The sequence below is a fragment of the Typopeltis vanoorti genome, chromosome 2 (assembly GCF_054136105.1).
Source record: "Typopeltis vanoorti isolate ZY-2024b chromosome 2, IOZ_Tvanoo_1.0, whole genome shotgun sequence".
Taxonomy (NCBI): Eukaryota; Metazoa; Arthropoda; class Arachnida; order Uropygi; family Thelyphonidae; genus Typopeltis; species Typopeltis vanoorti.
In genome coordinates, this window is record NC_143550.1 from 172,412,516 (window position 1) to 172,431,897 (window position 19,382).

The following is a 19,382-nucleotide window of genomic DNA, read 5'->3' on the forward strand; positions in this document are numbered from 1 at the left end:
GGATCCAAAGTACCTGTAATTTCTCCACTTTCCTATCTTTTTCCATTTATCTAGTTTTAATATTTAAAACCAACCTCAACAAAAGGATCATTATATGCTAAGTATAAAGCCTTATTATATTTAGAATTTGTGTTGACATTTAGATGCCAGCAGACATAACAATAGTTGAAATGGGTTATAAAAATTTAGCATATGGAACAGTTATAGGAATATAGTACACGATTATGGACCACATAGTTTGTTACTAGGAAATGAGATTTGGCAGAGGCATAGGCTTACCATTATTTAGGGCAGTGCCTCCCAAACATCTGGATGTCAGGGTTCCCTTTTTATTTCACAGTCCCCCTTGAAAAAAATTGTAATAATATAGACGTATATTATTATAATATTTATTGTATTTATATTCAATACAAAACATATACAACGAATATTGCAAAAATCAAATGCAAATATTACATTTTTAGCATCTTACATACTTATTTGACATGGCACATTATCTCATATTTTTATATAGATTTATATAGATTTTAAAAACATAAAAGAAGTTTAATAACAATTTAATGTGATGGATGTGTTTCCATACTGCTACACAAAAGGTCAATATCAGGTGAAATATTTGAAACTGCAATTCTTAGATTTCTGCTTTGAAATGAAACTTATATGAATAAGGATATATATTCATTAAGCACCAAAATACGCAGGAAGCAAAATTTGCAAACCCACACCAATGTGTGATTTGTTTTTATTTTTTTGTTTTTATTATTTCACGGCCCCTTTCAACGAAACCTACGGCCCCCAAGGGGGCTGCAGTCCACAGTTTGGGAAGCACTGATTTAGGGAATTGTATTCTTTTAATGCTTTTAAATCAGTATTTGATAGCATTCCTGAAAGTTGAATACATGAGGAAAAGTATGAGAGGTTTCTTTGTGATGAAGATTGTTTAAGGGAGAGAATGCATTGTTAGAATAGCTAGTTAGGGTAGACACGCTACATCTTTGTATATTATTATTATTATTATGGGCAACTCCAGGGAGTCCTTAGACTCATCGAGGGATTCCCCAATCATGTCCATCGCAGCTATTCGACATTCACACAGTATCTATCATACCGTGCCTTAAACTCATTCACTGTCACAGTACGTACTACAGACTCTGGCAGCTTATTCCACTCATTCACCACTCTAAAAGTAAAGAACCCAGCTCTAACACCCTTACTAACCACATTCTTGCCCAGCTTCCATGTATATATAGATTTATATTATTACATGTCTGATTTAACCTCCCACAACAGTTATGCATTCCACATCTCAACTAGTTTTGGCATTCCACAAAACTAGGGATAGATCTTAGAATTAATATTAGCATGTAAATTTAGAGCTGTTAACCATATTTTTATTTTTTTTTTAAAAGAGTAGAAATGTGAATGCTTGTAAATATTTTTCTATTTTATGTAGTAGAATGTGTTTTCCTAAGATATTTAAATAATAAAATTAATATTGTTTGTTTTAGTTCACTTAAACATGCTTGCAATAAATTAAATTAAAGACTTGTTTAGTATTTTCTCATTGTAATTAATGTAATTGTTATTTATTTGCTTATATATTTTTCTGAATAGGATGCCTGTTGAAACTTCTAGAAGTTTTGGCATCTCACTCCATTTCCTCCAATGAATTAAAACAGTTATTTCTTTTATTACGACCTGATGCTGAAGGTAAACAGGTGAGAAAAAGCAAACTTATTATTGATGTAAATCTACATATTCTCATTTAAGATATCTTGCAGCATAGTCATCTATCACTGGCAAATACCATTATAGTGAAGTCACTCTAACAAATTTCTGAAAAGTCTAGATCATATAGAAAACCTTCAATTATAGCAAATGATTACTTCAGTCACTGTAAATTTGTTGCACTGAGAGTTATCTGTTTGTTCCTCTTAAGATTTCTGATTTTGTTATAATTTTCTTGATCTGTCAAAATAATATTGTTTCAGAAATTGCAAACTAGAGTAATTTCACTACAAATTAATTTACTTTTAATTTTTCCTTACTGGACAACTGAGCAGCAGCTCATTTAATGGAACCTTGGCCTATTGTTACTAAAATCTCCCATTTGAATTATATTTGATATGTATGTGGATTTTTGATTGACAAAACAAATGTGCAACACTGTGATAATTTCTGTAACTCAGTCAGAGTAGGTGTTTGGATCTTAACACGTTCGCTGCCAACTACGAGTATACTCGTAGTGGGTAAACCTGCTTCACAAGCCAGCTACGAGTATACTCGTATGACGCTTACCGCCGGGAACGAGATTATTGTAGTGACCTTGAAGAAGTGCATATGCTTGGCTTGTGGGGCTAGCATCAAAACTGTGTATTCTCATAGACCGTATATGCTCTGTACAAGCCAACTATGAGTATACTCGTAGGACGCTTACCTCCGGTAACGAGATTATCGTACTGACCTTGAAGAAGTGAAATTGCTCGGCGTAGGGGAACAGACCATGCCGAAGTAGCGTGGCAGCGAACGTGTTAAGTGTGGAAACAGTAGTTTCCACTTTCAAGATCCAATCTTCCATTCCACCACAAAAAGGAATAGTAGAAATCCTACAGATGTTGTTGATGTCATTGTACCCTAAAAGGACATGAGTTTTAAAACAGCTGAGGGAAGAATATTATGTACACGATTATCCCCTCTGATATTAGAGGGGAAAGGTAAATGACCCTCTGAGTTACTTAGAGGGGGAAGGTAAATGACCTGTGTTGTATATTTGGATGAATCACCTAAGAAAAGATGAGAATTGTTACAAGGATGGAAAAGATTATTGGTGGTCTTATTGCAGAGGGACAATTTGTGTTAGGAATATTTGCTTATGGTAAACATTTCAACTTAAGAAAGGATTGTGAAAATAATGAGAAATTACTTTCTTAAGTAATTTTGTAATTTCTTAGGTAATTAAGTAATGAAAAAGTTGAACATTTAATAAATTAATAAAAATAATGCTCATCTTTTTTACTGTGGTCATGTTTTTCTTAAGTTATGAAAATCTCATAGGTTGCATACTAGTAAATACTTTAAATCTTTTCTAGCTTGATCAGTATAATTGGAAAGAGGAGGCTAGATGGAGTTGTCAACTTCCTCGAATATAGTATATTGTTCTTTTCACTGTTGTAGCAAGATTTCAGAAAATCAAGCTTCAGAGATATGAAGTCAGAGAAGATAGAGTGATTTTCAGAATTTGTAAAGTGATAAAGATAGCAAATGAATGTTACAAAATGGGTCAAAGAAACCTTAAGTCTGAGAAGGTCAAAATGGAGATTCTAGATTTGGCATTCTCTTATCAGAATATCAGATCACACAAAGCCTAAGCACTAACCTTCCAACAAAACAAATGATACAGTGTGTGATTTTATTGCGGTTCATTCAAAAATGAGTCAGTCAAGTCTGGATTTTTATGAGTAGTGATATGCATCATTTATATTTGTGTTTATGCTGGTGAAGCTGGTATGGAAGGTTTTTTTCCCCCTTTTTTTCCTAGTTTTTTTTTTTTTTTTTAAATTAACTTCAGCTGCACTATTATTTCTTCTTTTCATGGTTTATTCTGGTTTAGAGAATGGAAAATACTGTAAGAAGAGCAACTCATGATCATGTCACTATACAGAATGCACCCAACTTTCCTTTGCTATAACAACAGTATTCCCCCCTTCACCCACCATGTTGCTAAACTGCTTTCAGACAGAGGGATCCTGTCTGAAAGGAGTCCAAATAGCTTGATAGATTATGTGACAACAGGATTATATTTCAGCTGCTTGTGAAGAAAATTAATGTAATCACCCATGAATATCATTCTGATGTACTGTTTAGTGACCAACTTTTGGATCATTGTACCTTGTCGTTCAGGATCTCTACAAATGTTTGGCATACCCGTGAAGGCAATTGGTAAGATATTCCACTGTAGGGTGGTTTTCAAAGGACAATGGTAGAAGAAATGAACTAAAAAGAAGAAGCAAAACTTATTCTGCAGGTTTGCAGAAAGTTGCACACATCCATCAAGACACACACTATTTTCTGGACATATCTAAATGATTTAGAGGAGTATGGGAGAATACTGATGTTACTATTTATTAGAATTGGCAGTCTGATGAATAGTAGTCATGTATACAGCAGAAATTAAATATATGTGTGAAAGAGAGGAGACTGGATTGGTGAGAGTCATTAACAAATTAGTTACTCTTTTCTTTATGAGTAAAGGATTCTTATAGAGCTCTTAGAGCTTTCTTGACAAGAACTGTATCCATCAATCAGACAGAATTTGTATAGAGTTAATAGTTGTCTAGAGGTGAACTAATCCCTGGAGTAGTTTCCTGGAAAAAACAAAAGTGTTTCGTGTAACAAACACTTTTGTTACACAAAACAACAACAATTTGGTGTAACAGTGGGACTAGTTTAAAAAATTGTATTGGACAACACAAGGAGCTAAAACTCTTAATTAGTCACCATCTGTGTTGGATAAAGAGAGAAAACAAGTATTAATTAGATCTTAAAATAACTATCTCCCAGATTTTTGGTAAATTTATACAGTCATATTTGTTGAGGTTTGGAGTATGTTTTAAAGCTGATGTTGATTCCAAAAACAATCTCTCTGACTTATGATGACTTCTGTGTAGCACTTTGTTTTCTTCCATTTGATCTTTTGTGAAGGGATATCCAAGGCATGGTCTGTTGGAATCGACTTGCCATAACAATAGTGCTGGATGTATTTTTTATGTTCACCAAGGTGGATGTCAACAGTTCTTTCTGTCTGTCCATAATAATGTGGGTCACAAGAACTGGGCACTTCATAAACTTCTGGATGTGATAAAGAAGAGAGTTTGTCCTTCAGTGAAAGGATGAGAGTTGTCAATCCAATTTGACATATGGTTTAAATATGTTGTGTAGCTGGTATTTATTAAGTACTCTGGATATCTTTTTTGATGTGCCTTGAACGTATGAGATGGTAACAGTTTTGCTGGTCTTGTGTGATAGGCAAAGGAGGGAATTTCTGTGCAGCATTTAGTATTTTTATTATCCTATGGGGATTATAGCCATTGGTTAAAAAAGTGTGATGCAAGTAAATGAGTTCAGCAGTAAGAGCATTGTCATCGGAACAGGTAGCTCTAGCTCTGTGAATTAGTTTTAGGATACCATATTGTTGAGCAGGATGATGGAGTGGCCGTTTGTGCAAATATCTCCCTATGTATGGGTTTTCTATAAACAGAAAAAGATAAGGATCCATCTGGAAGCCGTGTAATTAGTGTATCCAGGAAGGGCAGACAATCATTAGATTCCTGTTCCATTGTGAAGTGGATTTTAGGGTGTTGGCTGTTTAAATGCTCTAAAAATGTATCCAATGTCTCTGAACCATGTGGCTAAATAGCAACACTTCATCAACATAGTGTAGCCAAACCATTGATTTGAGAGTAGCTGTATTCATAGCTAGGTTTTTCAAGTTTTCTATGTAGAAATTATCTAAAAGGGAGAAAGGGGGAGGGGGGGTAGCCCATTGCTGTCCCATCTAATTGTTTATATATCTTCCCTTTCCATGTAATGTGACTTTAGCAAATCAAGGTTTTCAGTTAACAATACATTGGTGAATAGTGAAGTAATATCAAAACTAATCGTTATGTCTGAACTTTTAAAGATTTGGTTTACTAAAATGCTTTTTAGTTGAACAGAATTTTTATCAAAGGAGGGTGAATTATTTGTGAAGGTGGCTAGTAAAGCAAAATGCTTAACATATTTTGTATGTGGGACTGTTTATACTATTCACAATAGGGCATAGAGTTTGTTTGTGAATTTTAGGTGCTTCAGCTACCTTCATATATTCTGGGTGTTTTAACATGAAAAGGCTTGTTTGTTGACTGTTTCCTTTGGTCAGGAAGTGACTTTTTTCAATAATTTGCAAACTTTATTATTTTGAGAGTTAGTAGAATCACGATCTATGATTTGCTATGTCGACTGATCTTGTGAAAGTATTTGCATTTTGCTTTCATATTCATCTAAATTTATCATCACAGTTGCATTACCTCTGTCTGCCTTAGTTATGACAATATTGTTATTATTGTATAGCTCTCTCTTAAAGCACTGATTTCCTTTTTTGGGATGCCTTGGAATGGATTATGATGTTGGCCACATCCAAACGAATGTCTATTGCTGGAGGCAGGCTGCATATTCCCCATTCAACAGAAGCCATTATTTTGGCTTTTGGAACTTGACTGGGAGTATAGACAATGTCCTAAAATCCACTTCACAATGGAACAGAAGCTAATGACTATCTGCCCTTCCTGGATACACTAATCACATGGCTTCCAGATGGTTTCTTATATTTTTCTGTTTATAGAAAACCCAAGATATTTGCACAAACAGCCACACCATCATCCAGCTCAATAATATGGTATCCTAAAACTAATTCACAGAGCTAGAGCTATCTGTTCCAATGACAGTGCTCTTACCTGCTGAACTCACTTGCATCACACTTTCTTAGCCAATGGCTATAATCTCATCAGATCGAAATAATACTAAATGCTCCCCAGAAATTCCCTTCTTTGCTTATTGCACAAGACTACAGCAAAACTGTTACCATCCCATACATTCAAGGCACATCTGAAAAGATATCTAGAGTACTTAATAAACTACGCACCATTTTTAAACCATATGTCAAATTGGATTGGCAACTCTCATCCAGTAAATTATGATCAAAAGCAATATCTGCACTAGGATAGGTTTTTGTACTCTTTATGGAACTTCTAAATCATTGATTAATTAGCAAGTAATCAATTTAGTTTCTGACTATATTTGTATTATTATCCTGTGGTAATTGCCAAGTATACAGACTTCAGAATGGTAGCTTAAACCATGTGTTTGTGATTATTAGTTCCTCTTCTTGGCAGAATTGAATAAGATGGTCTCCTCTCTCATTTCTTGCATTACCAACTATATCTCCACTTTTACCTTTCCCAACTTTAGCATTGAAATCACCCATGAAGATGTTAATATCATGTTTTTTTGTGTTTTTCATTAGTTCTTTTAATTAATCATAAAATTCTTCGATCTTAGTATCATTCTTGTGAGCAGTAGGGGCATAGACCTGTATAAGATTAATATCTAGTGGTTGACCTTTCAGTTTTAATAACATCATCCTATCTGTTATAAAATAGCATAAATACCGCTCACAAAATCTTCTGTATTCTGTATTAATACAGAATACAGAAGATTTTGTGAGTGGTATCCAACACATGGTTTACCAGTGTTGATATGCATTGCTTGGAAAGAAATATTAGTGGACACCATAGTGTGAGGAACAAACAGCCATGTACCCACCTTAATAAGATGTAGAACCTCCTTTTGCTGTGATGACTCCAGCAATCCTGCAGAGTATACTTTCCACAAGTGTACAATAACAATCAGTGGGAATTTTGGACCATTCCATTCTTCATGTAGGCATGTAGTGAGGTCCTGGACTGTTGTGTGGCAGACCAACAGTTACAGCAGCAGCCTTATTATTATTATCTGAGACCTCCAGGAAGTCAAGGGGACTCGTCGAGGGAGGCTATAAATTGCCCAAACCATCTGTCATACCTTTTCTTAAATTCATTCACACTAGATGCATTCACTACCCCTAAAGACAAACTATTCCACTCGCTCACCTCTCAGGGAGAAAAACTTAGTGTTTACTCCTTTCTTCACCGTGAACAAACTTAATTTCCATGGATGTCCCTGTGTTTTCTCCACACCTTCCATATAATGAAAAATTTCATCAGACTATATCGTATAACACTTATTTAAAGTTTATAGACCTCTGTCATATCATCATTCTTTCTCCTATTAGCTAGAGTTTGTAATCCACATACTCACAATCTATATAATCTAAATCCCATAAATTGGATGTAATCTTTATAACTCTTCTTTGCACCCTTTCCACACTTCTTTATTCCCTTGGAATCTCGGAGACCAAATCTTTGCACAATAATCAAGGTGTGGTATTATCTTATGACATGGTTATAACAGTGGTAAGTTCCGTAGAAATGACACAAGTAGAAAGCATTGCATTGTCCAGAATCTCATTGTGCAGGCTTCTGTCGAGAGAGGACATATTAAAATCACTATTTTCTGATATTAAACTACACACAGAGAAGTAAAAAGAAACTGTTTTAATTCGACTAGTTTTGTGAAAAAACTTTGTTTCCCTACATCAGGAAATAGCATAAATAAATAAAATAACTACAAGTAAAGTAATAACAGTTAACATTTCTAGTGAAGAATATTTGAAAATGTTTAAACAATGGAAAATGTGCATTCACTGTTACACTGGTTCGTGGGTTGTGTAGACTGCTGGTAGATACAAGTGTGTCATGATGGATTAAGGAAGACCAGTTGCAGTTTGGGCTACACTAAATATGACAAACCGACTGATCTGAGGAGATAAGCTGATCAGAACACATCAAGGACATTGAGAATGAAAGAAAGCATAAATCAGGGCTGGCAGCACATACAACATCTGATAGAATGGCACCACACTGATTACCTCTTTTACTCAAGAGCATTCAGAGAATCCGCTGAAATGATGAAGTATCCTCTACAGTGTAACAAAAAAACAAGGGATGATTTTACTTTGAATTTGATCTTCCTTAATCCATCACGAACACATAGGCTTGCAACATGGTATCCTATCACAATGCCTCTTTCAAACTCTGTCATTTCCCTTCTCTCAATCATTTCACCTGGACACAGTAGCACTAACTTGGAAGCATCATATTCCTCCAATTTATACTGCTACCAACATGTGACTTGTTACATGGCACAATGCACCTTGCCCATGGGGGGTCTCCATTGACTTCTTTCCAAGCATTGTATCTATCTGTCTGAAGAAAGTCAACATGTAGGAACAGGGTACTTTACAAGGGTGGTCTGAAACGTTCTCGGCGTAACAATGAAAAAACAAATTTATAATTTCAAAATTATTATTTTTATTTTTCAAAGTAATCTCCCTTAAGACTAATACATTTATTCCAGTGATGCTCCAGTGCCATTATCCCGTCCTTGTAGTGGTTCTCAGTAAGATCTGCAAAATTCCTCTGTACAGCTGCAATCAGTTCTTGATTTGAAGAAAAATGCTGACCAGTGAGGAAGAGTTTTAGTTTTGGGAAGAGATAGAAGTCAGAGGGAGCCAAATCGGGGAATAGGGTGGATGTTCCAACAATTCATAGTGCAGATCCCTTAATTTTCCCATTGCCAAAACATGTTTGTGGGCAGGTGCATTGTCATGATGAAAGATGATTTTTTTCTTTTGCAAACTGGGTTTTTTCTCATGAATTTTTTCATCTAGTCTGGTTAAAAGATCCGAATAATATTCCCCAGTTATTGTTTTTCCCTTTTCAAGATAATTGATAAACAAAATGCTTTAGCATCCCAAAACACCGATGCCATGACCTTTCCTGCTGATGGAACTGACTTTGTCTTCTTTGGCACTGACCAACCAGCTTCTGTCCACTGTTTTGATTACTGTTTAGATTCTGGTGCATAATGGTGAATCCAAGATGCACAAAAATCAGTTTTATTCTTGTTAAAATGCTCCAAGTACTGTTCAGAGATTTTCATGTAGTGCGTTTTTGATCTGCTGTGAGCAAGCGTGGCACCTATCTTGCACAAAGCTTTTTCATTTGCAATTCTTCATGCAAAATATATCCTACGTATTCTTTTGAAATACCTATAGTCTCAGCAACTCACACACTTTGACTCGCCTGTCATTCAGTACCATATCGTGCACTTGATCAATTCTTTTTACACTTTTTGGACATCCTTCGCATGGATCATCTTCAAGGCTGGTATGGTCACATTTAAACTTGACAGGCCATTTCTTAATTTCGAAAATGAAGGAGAAAAGTACCCATGAACTTTTATGAACTTCGAATGAATTTCTTTTGGTGTTAAACCTTCTTTTACAAAGAATTTTATAACTGCACGATACTCAATTTTATCCATTTCAAGAGATACAGACAACACTTTTGCTTCAGACAGCTGTATAAAACAAACTACTTGATAGAATGACTTGCAATTTCACATGGATGCTTATGAGAAATCTACCAACTTAGGAAAGAAAAAAAAAATCTTGCTGATAGTGTTGCCATCCATGGTGGTGGGAGAACTAGGGGCCATACATGGAAGCTGGGTAAGAATGTGGTTAGCAAGGGTGCTAGAGCTAGGTTTTTTTACTTGTAGAATGGTGAATGAGTGGAATAAGCTACCAGAATCTATTGTGGGTGGCATGACTGTGAATGAGTTCAAGGCGAGGTATGATAGATACTGTGTGAAGGTCAAATAGTTGTTTTTGACATGATCCAAGGAGTTGACAGACTCCCTCGACGAGTCTGTCAACTCCTTGGAGTTGCCCGTAATAATAATAATAATCTATAATCGAGGCCGAGAACGTTTCAGACCACCCTCGTATATACTCCAGGCACTGAGAGAGGATGGAACTGATCTTTGATGGAACGAATAAGGGTAGCAAGTTTCTGGTGAGGCTTAAAAGCTATGTAGAGGTTGTACTTTTTAAAAGACCTGACTATTTTTTCCAGTTTGTGATTGAGAATTTTTTTAAGGAACTGTCTGGTTTATGGCTTACAAATGTATCTAGAAATGGTAAGCACTTATCTGGTTATTTCTCTTTTGAACTTGGTCAGAGATGGTGATTATTAATCTTCTGAAAACATCAACCTCTGGTTTAGAATTAGGAGAGATGGTAAATACATCACCTATATAATAGACTTTCAAGCAATAAAATAGGTGGTTTGAAAATATCTTTTAAAAGCACCATATAATATTAGTGAGGGACAGGAGAGTGGTTCAAATTTGACTATATATATATATATATATATTACAAAGGCTAATAATGAGAATGCCTAGCTGTTATGGATTCAATCAAGTATAATAGGAAGCTGCTCTTCTGAGGTTGGAGGGTGAGGGAGGGAGAGGAAACGCTTCTGAAGCCATACCATCTATTGGCCTATTAGCATTATCATCATCATCCTCATCAAATTCTTGCCATGTACCCTCAAGGGGGGGTGTACAGGATATGATGGTACTACATGTAAAATTTACATCATTACTAACTTCCTATCTACAATTTTCCTCCAAATCAGTCTGTTACTTGTCAAGACTACATTATCATCAGATCTTATATATCTATCATCTAAGGCACATTGTACCGTATCAATCCACCTATATCTTGGTCTTCCTCAGGGTCATTTTCCTGCCAACCTGGCAGAGAACACTTGTTTTGCTAATCTTTCCTCGCCCATTCTGTTTACGTTAACCATACTTACATGACCATACCACTCTGCCAACACATTCCTGGATGCTGACAATGTCAAGTTCTTTCCTAATATCCTCGTTTTTAATATGATATTGCCATTGATGCCATCTGTTCACGCATATAATCTTTCTCAGGACTCTCATATCTGCGGTCTCTAGTCTTTGTTTAAGTGTTTTGCTTCTGACCCAGCTTTTAGATCCATAAGTTAAAATTGGTTTGAACACTGTCTTGTATACAGCTATAGCATTCCGATTAATTTCTCTCTTATTCCATATGAATTTAGTCATTTGACTTCCTACCATACCGTCTTTGTTGATTCTGTAGTCTATTTCCATATTTAATTTACCATCTTCACTAAAAGTCGTGCCTAAGAAGCTGAAGGAGAACCTGCGGAACAAGTTCTCCGTCACAACGCAGTTGACATTTTCAATGATTCTACCTATTTTCTTTGTCTTTTTACTGCTGACCATAATACCATATCTATTACAACAGTTATTCAATTTAGTCAGGGAATCTTGCAGATTGTAGCTGATTTATTTAGAAGTATAACATCGTTTGCATAAGCAAAGAGCTGACATTAACGTCTCAAATTTTGATATCATGTTTAATACCACTTTCCTTCATAATGTGATCCATATAGATAATGAATAACAGAGAGGATAACGTACATCCATGTCTGACACCAGATTTAACATTATACCATCTTCCTGTACTTCCTTCAATTCTAACTGCTGACTTACAATTCAAAGACTAAGTATTACTTGATATAATGCCCCATTGACACCATATAACTGTAGCGTATTAAATAGCTTCTCTCTTGGCACCTTGTCATATGCCTTTTCCAAATTGACAAAACTTAAACACAGATCTCTGTTATATTCCCATGCTTTCTAAACTATTTGCTGTAAAGTGAAGATCTGATCCTGGGAGCCTCTATTTGGCCTGAATCCAGCTTGTTCTTCACCAAGCTTTTCTTCCACAATTCTTATCAACTGTTTATCAAGTATACTGGCATAAATCATCTTACCAGGAACACTCAGTAGGGAAATACCTCTGTAATACTCACATTCAGTTTTATTTCCCTTTTTATATATGGGTACTATGAGAGGCTCTATTCCAATCATCAGGAATTCATCCCTCTGTCCAGCTTTCTGAACTATGCAGTGCAGCCAATGTAAGATTCTTATACCACCATACTTCAGCATTTCTGGTCGAATATCATCTACTCCTGCTGCCTTTCCACATTTTAAACCTTTAATGGCTTTTTCTACTTCAAGTATGGATATGTATTCCTGACTGCATGCCTGGTCAGTGTTTTTTACCACTGTGCTGTCATCACTGCTTGTTTCATTTAGCAGTTTTTCAAAGTAATTACTCCATACTTCAAGGATATCTTTTTCTCCCGTTTTCATGTCACCTTTATCATCTCTAACTCCTTTTACAGCACTCTTTCCCCCATTCCCAAGCTTCTTCAACAACCTCCAGAATATTTTGCCACCTTCTTGATATTTATTTTCTATGTTCTTTCCCAAATCCTCCCATGAGTTTTGTTTAGCCAGTTTTACAAAGTGTTTAGCTTTCTTACATTTGTCTCTGTATTCTCCAAGAGCACCAGCTGATTTATTTGCCAGGAACTTTTGATATGCTTTCTTCTTTTCCTTCACCACCTCTTTAACTTCCTGTGTCCACCAGGGAGTTCTGATTTTTCTATCCTTGTAGACAACCTCACCACATGCCTTTCTGGCTCAATCAATCAGGGTTTTCTTCAAGGTTTGGTTCCAGTTCTCAAACTCTTTCATTTTTTCTTCAATAATCATTAGTATTTTAGTCTACGGTTCACATCTGAGAGCTGCTCAAATTTTATTCGCTTTAAAACTTTCTTACATATCATTCTTTTCAATATGAAATTAAATTTTATCCCTTAAGACTAAATGGTGATCACTTCCAATTTCAAATCTTCTGTACACTCTGGTGTCCTGCACCAGGGAGAAAATATTACTATCAACAATAACATAGTCAATGAGACTTTTCTTATTCCTTGCCTCTTCTCTTCATGTGAATTTTTGCACATTTTTATGTTGGAGCATGGTGTTAGTAATAACCAGTCCATGTCCTGAGCAGAAATCCAACAGGCATTTGCCATTATTATTAGCTTTGCTCTTTACTCCAGATTTTCCCAAAATATTTTTGTACCTCTGACAATCATTTCCTACTCTGGTATTTAGATTCTCAACAAGGACCAACTTTTCCTTTTTCATTGTGTCAGTTGCTTTCTCTAAAGTCTCAAAAAATTCCTCCACTTCTACCTTAGTAGAACCTTTTATGGGACTATGGGCACAAATATACGTCTCATTGTCCAATCCAGTTCCCCATTCTGATATTTGCCCACATCACTCTACTTGAGACTGCCTGCCATTCAAGAGGATTAGCTTCGTATTTAATGTTGAATACTGTGGCTACTCTTTCTTTTCCTTGATTGTCATTGCCTGAATATAACATTTTGTATTTATTGCTCAAAAGATCTCACCAGTTTTTGTCTTTTTTGTTTCAGTCACCCCTATTATGTTGATCTGGTACTTATAATTCCTCAGCTAGTTCTATTTCTTTGCACATTCAGGCTTCTTATGTTGATAGTACCGGGTCTTTAACTCTGGTAATGTTGAGTTGGGATGTGTTTTCAGATTTCATTTGTTCCAGTAGCTGACTTTTCACTGTTCACCCTTTTTCCCTGGCAAAAACAGCTGGAACCTTCTTTAACTGGGCGAAGCTCTAGCTGGCTTGAACTTTTGTCATGTTGTACCATCATTTTGTATTTTGGTTTAAGCCAATTAAGAATACAATTTGGTCGGCTGAATCCCAAATTCCCATCCCATCCTCGTTCGTTCAGTTTCCAGGTAGATACCCAACAGGGTGCACCACAAGAAGGTGAGGATTGGACATTAGGTCAGAAACTCTGGTCGGTTCTCTGCATTCCTTTAAAGGCTATGTGGAGGTCTCCTCTCTGCTCAGTTATACAGCTTTGGCTCTTAAGCACCCTCATTAGCCTATTAGCATGAAACCCTTATATTATCTGCCATTTATTATTTGGCAGTTGTCTAAAACATTTCATCTATAATAATTTAAGTTTTATTGTGTACTTTGTGTGCTGTATGGCAACTGATGGACCAAATATGAAATACATATAGAAAGGTTTAAGTGATGATTCATAATAATGTTAAAACGGTATGAACAACACAGAGAGAGGAGGAAAAAAAAAAACATATATTTATTGAACTCGCTAATATTTCATTGGTTTTCTAACCAGCATCATCAGATCACAATTATAATTGGAATAGGTACACAGCACTAAACTATGTAATTGAGGAAAACAATTTAAATTGTCACTGACTAAGAGAACTAATATCCTTACATGGCACTCTCTATGGAGTAGATAACCATAAAACTAATTTAGAGAAGTCGGGCCATGATGTCTTTACATGACAGTCTCCCAGATCATTAGTAAATTAATACAACCATACTTTGTGGAGGATGGAAATGTCCTTCATAGCTGATGCTGATTCTAAAAATAGTCCCTCTAATAACTTCTATGTAATTAAGGCGTTTCATCCATCTAATCCTATGTGAAGGAGTATCCAGATCTGGCAATTCCAACTTGCCATACAGATGATTGCAGATGTAATTTTTGTATTCTTCAATGTCGATGTTAACTGATCTAACAGTCTGTCGAAAGTAGGCTAAACTGCAGACACAAGGAACTTTATACACTCCAGGATGGTTAAGAGGATGCAATTGATCTTAAGAGAACATATAAAGGTGCTAGCTGAATGAAAGTGGCATGGAGATTGTTTGCAAGGAACTTGGGTTATTTTTTTGTGATGTACCCTTAACATATAAGATGGGAATGGTTTTGCTGTGATTCTGTGTGTTGTAAGGATAGAGTGGGGGGAGGGGTGAATGTAATATTTTATCTATTTTATGTCATCTATATAGCCATCAGCTAAAATGGTGTTGCAAAGGTCCCTGAGCTTAGTTTAAAGGGCTGTGTCATTTGAATAAATAGCCTTGGCTTGGTGAATAAGTGTTTTGAGAATGCTATACTATTGGGAAGAGTGGTGGGATGTTTGTTTGTTTATGTAAATACCTTCCTTTATAAGTGGATTTTCTGTAATATAAAAAAAATAAAATTTATGAAATATAAAAAGGGTAGATAATTGTTACAATGCACCAAAAACATATCTAATGAGTCTGGACCATGAGCCCAAATAGCAAACACATCAACATAGCACAGCCAAACAACTGTTGGTTTAAGTGTGGCTGTGTTGCGTGCTTAGTTTTCAAAATATTCCATATAAATTCCCAAACTTTGGAATCTTTTTGCTATCACACATCCCTTTAGTGTAATCTTAAAGTACACACCTTTCCTAAAAATCCATACACCAAAATGAACATTAATGAAGAATGATGATAATACAATGAACTTTATTTTTAATAAAAATATAAAAAATAAAAATGTTTGATTTTGTTTATTTAGATTTCCAGCCAAAGTAATTTATGGGCTATAAGGCCAGTGTATTATGTATGTTAATTGCTTGTGTTCTAAGGCCGGTTTGCCTGTTCTGAATGGATGAAAAACCTGAATTTTTCGATAGAGAGAAAAAACCCTCTACCTCTATGTGAGACCAGCTAACTCACCTTCAGTTGAAAAGCTCTGATAAAAGTTCTTCGCATCCTAGATGAGATTCGAACCCAGGTCTTTCCAACCAAAGGTCATAAGATCCAAAGATCAAGAAAACTGGAGAAAAAGATATCCTTGAAGTCTGGAGTAATTACTTCGAAAAATTGCTAAATGAAATAAGCAGTGATAGAACTGTGGTAAAAAAACACTCAACATGCATACATTCAGGAATATATATCCATACTTGAAGTAGAAAAAAGCCATCAAAGGCTTGAAATGTCGAAAAGCAGGAATAGATGATGTTAGACCAGAACTGAAGTATGGAGGTATAAAAGTGTTACGGTGGCTACACTGCATAGTTCAGAAGGCCTGGACAGAGGGACGAATTCCTGATGATTGGAGTAGAGCTCTCATAGTACCCATATATAAAAAGGGAAATAAAACTGAATATGAGAATTACAGAGGTATTTCCCTACTGAGTGTTCCTGATAAGATTTATGCCAGTATACTTGATAAACAGTTGAGAAGAATTTTGGAAGAAAAACTTGGTGAAGAACAAGCTGGATTCAGGCCAAATAGAGGCTCTCAGGATCAGATCTTCACTTTACAACAAATAGTTGAGAAATCATGGGAATATAACAAAGATCTGTGTTTAAGTGTTGTAGATCTGGAAAAGGCATATGACAAGGTGCCAATTGAGAAGCTATTCAATATGCTACAGTTATATGGTGTCAGTGGAGCATTATATCAAGCAATACATAGTCTTTATTTGAGTTGTAAGTCATCAGTTAGAATTGAAGGAAGTACAGGAAGATGGTTTAATGTTAAATCCGGTGTGAGACAAGAATGTACATTATCCCCTCTGTTATTCATTATCTATATTGATCACATTATGAAGGAAAGTGGTATTAAACCTGATATCAAAATTGGAGATGTTAATGTCAGCTGTTTGCTTTATGCGAACGATGTTATACTTCTAAATAAATCCGCAACAAGTCTGCAAGATTCCCTGACTAAATTGAATAACTGTTGTAATAGATATGGTATGGAGGTCAGCAATAACAAGACAAAGATAATGAAAATATGCAGAAGCATTGAAAATGTCGACTGCGTTGAATGGAGAACCTGTGGAACAAGTAAAACATTTCAGCTACCTAGGCAGGATTTTTAGTGAAGATGGTAAATTAAATATGGAAATAGACTATAGAATCAACAAAGCTGGTATGGTAGGAAGTCAAATGACTAAATTCATATGGAATAAGAGAGAAATTAGTCGGAACACTAAATAAGCTGTATACAAGACAGTGTTCAAACCAATTTTAACTTATGGATCTAAGAGCTGGGTCAGAAGTAAAACACTTGACCAAATATCACAGATATGAGAGTCCTGATTAAGATTAGGAGCACAAACAGATGGCAATATCATATTAAAAATGAGGATATTAGGAAAGAACTTGACATTGTCAGCATCCATGAGCTGATCTCAGGTGGTATGGTCACTTAAATAGAATGGGAGTGGGGGAAGATTAGCAAAACAAGTATTCTCTGCCAGGGTGGCAGGAAAACGACCCAGATGACGACCAAGATATAGGTTGATTGATATGGTAAAAGTGCCTTAGATGACAGAAATATAAGATCTGATAATGTTGGAGTCTTGACAAGTAACAGACTGATTTGGAGGAAAATTGTAGATAGGAAGTTAATAATGATGTAAATTTTTCATGTAGTATAGTCATATCCTGTACCCCTTCAGGATACATGGCAGGAATTTTATGATGACGATGATGAGATCATTGTCGAAACCAACTGAGCTATGGAGGCTCCAAATAAAAATACTCAAATGAAACAAAAATAATTATTTTATCCTAAACAAGTATAAAATAATTATATAATTATTTATAACCACTTTAATGAGATGGATGCTGCTGCTTTTGACCAGTTAGGACAAAAAATCATCAAGGAACCGTCTTTGACTGTGCTTTGCAAATATCATAACTGGCATCCAATTGATTTCTAAACTTTGTCTTCACACTAATGATGTTGAAAATCCAGATTTGCTTAGAAAGGTTGTAACAAATGGGATTAAGGCTGAAAGATCATTATTTGCCAAAACTTGGTATGCAGCCATTTGGGAACACATGAATTTATCAAGATTTTAAGTAAGAAAATTTTGCCTTAGCAAAGATTTTGCTAAGTTTTCTCTGTAGTTCGATGAGATCATCCTTCTTATCAGCATTATCCATCAAATCCAAATTGATTTGATTTGTAGGCTCATGACTTTGACAAGCTGTTCATAAGCAGAACAAATGTTTGTGCCTCCTCCAAAACCATGTTACTCACTTGAAACTAGGTTTGGGAAAGATGGATTTATTGTACCAGCTGTATATGTTTCCTTTTCATATGAAATAACCTGCAAATATAGTGAAATCTGAATAATTCATTTTGTTAGGAGGAAATGTGGCTTAATGAGATTGAAGGTTTCTGTCCAAGGTACGCTAGTGAATAGTGAAGTAATATCAAAACTGACCATGATGTCAGAATCTATCAAAGTTTGATTTTTTTAGTCATGATTTAAAATGCAGAGAGTTTTTAATAGATGAGAGAGTTGCCTATAAGAAAGAAAAGTGATTTGGATAAATGTTTGGCTAGTTTCTAGGTGGGGCTCTCTAATGCTGTCTATTATAGGACAAAAGGGGAGGGGGTATTAGGTTTGTGAATTTTACAGGTCACATATATTGAGGTTGGTTTGACATGATAAGGTTTGAGTTTCTTGATAATTTCTTTTAGCCAAGATGTAATTTTTTTTTTTTTTTTAAATAATTTGTACACTTTTTTCTTTTGGGATTTTGTAGGATCCCAGTCTATGATCTGATAGGTAGAGGAGTCTAAGATGATGATTTGTTTTTCTGTTGTGATCTCCATAGTTAATAATAATGGCCCCACTTTATGGTTATCTGACCAATAGAGGGTGCCTTGTAAGTACATTAGTTCTGTTGTCTGCTTCAATTTAAATTGTTTTCTTCAAGTATGTAGTTTAGGGCTGTGTGTGTATATCACAGTTATAATCGTGCTCCGATGATGCTGGTGAGAAAAAAAGCAAAATATTAGTGAGTTTAATAGATATATATTTTTTCCCCTCTCTCAGTGCTGTTTATACTATTATGCATTACTATGAATAAATAAGAAATGTCTTTGCTTAGTATATAATAATTCAACTGTCTTCTTTCACATAATTCAAATACTTATAGTTACATTTGAAATGTTGCTCTTTGTGTCTATTTAAAATCAAACAGTTCAGTTTTATCTTTATTGGTTAATATTCATGCAGAATTCATACAATGGCTAGCACTCTCATGA

At 35.4% G+C, this 19,382-nt stretch overlaps 1 protein-coding gene across 1 annotated transcript in view; it reads left to right on the forward strand.

The window, feature by feature from the left end:
* LOC150109672 (neurobeachin-like protein 1) overlaps window positions 1–19,382 on the forward strand; it is a 1,254,229-nt gene that overhangs the window by 343,569 nt on the left and 891,278 nt on the right. Inside the window, exon 14 of the mRNA XM_090413954.1 lies at window positions 1,615–1,718. Coding sequence (XP_090270080.1) covers window positions 1,615–1,718 — 104 coding nt within the window. The remainder of the gene's footprint in view (window positions 1–1,614; window positions 1,719–19,382) is intronic.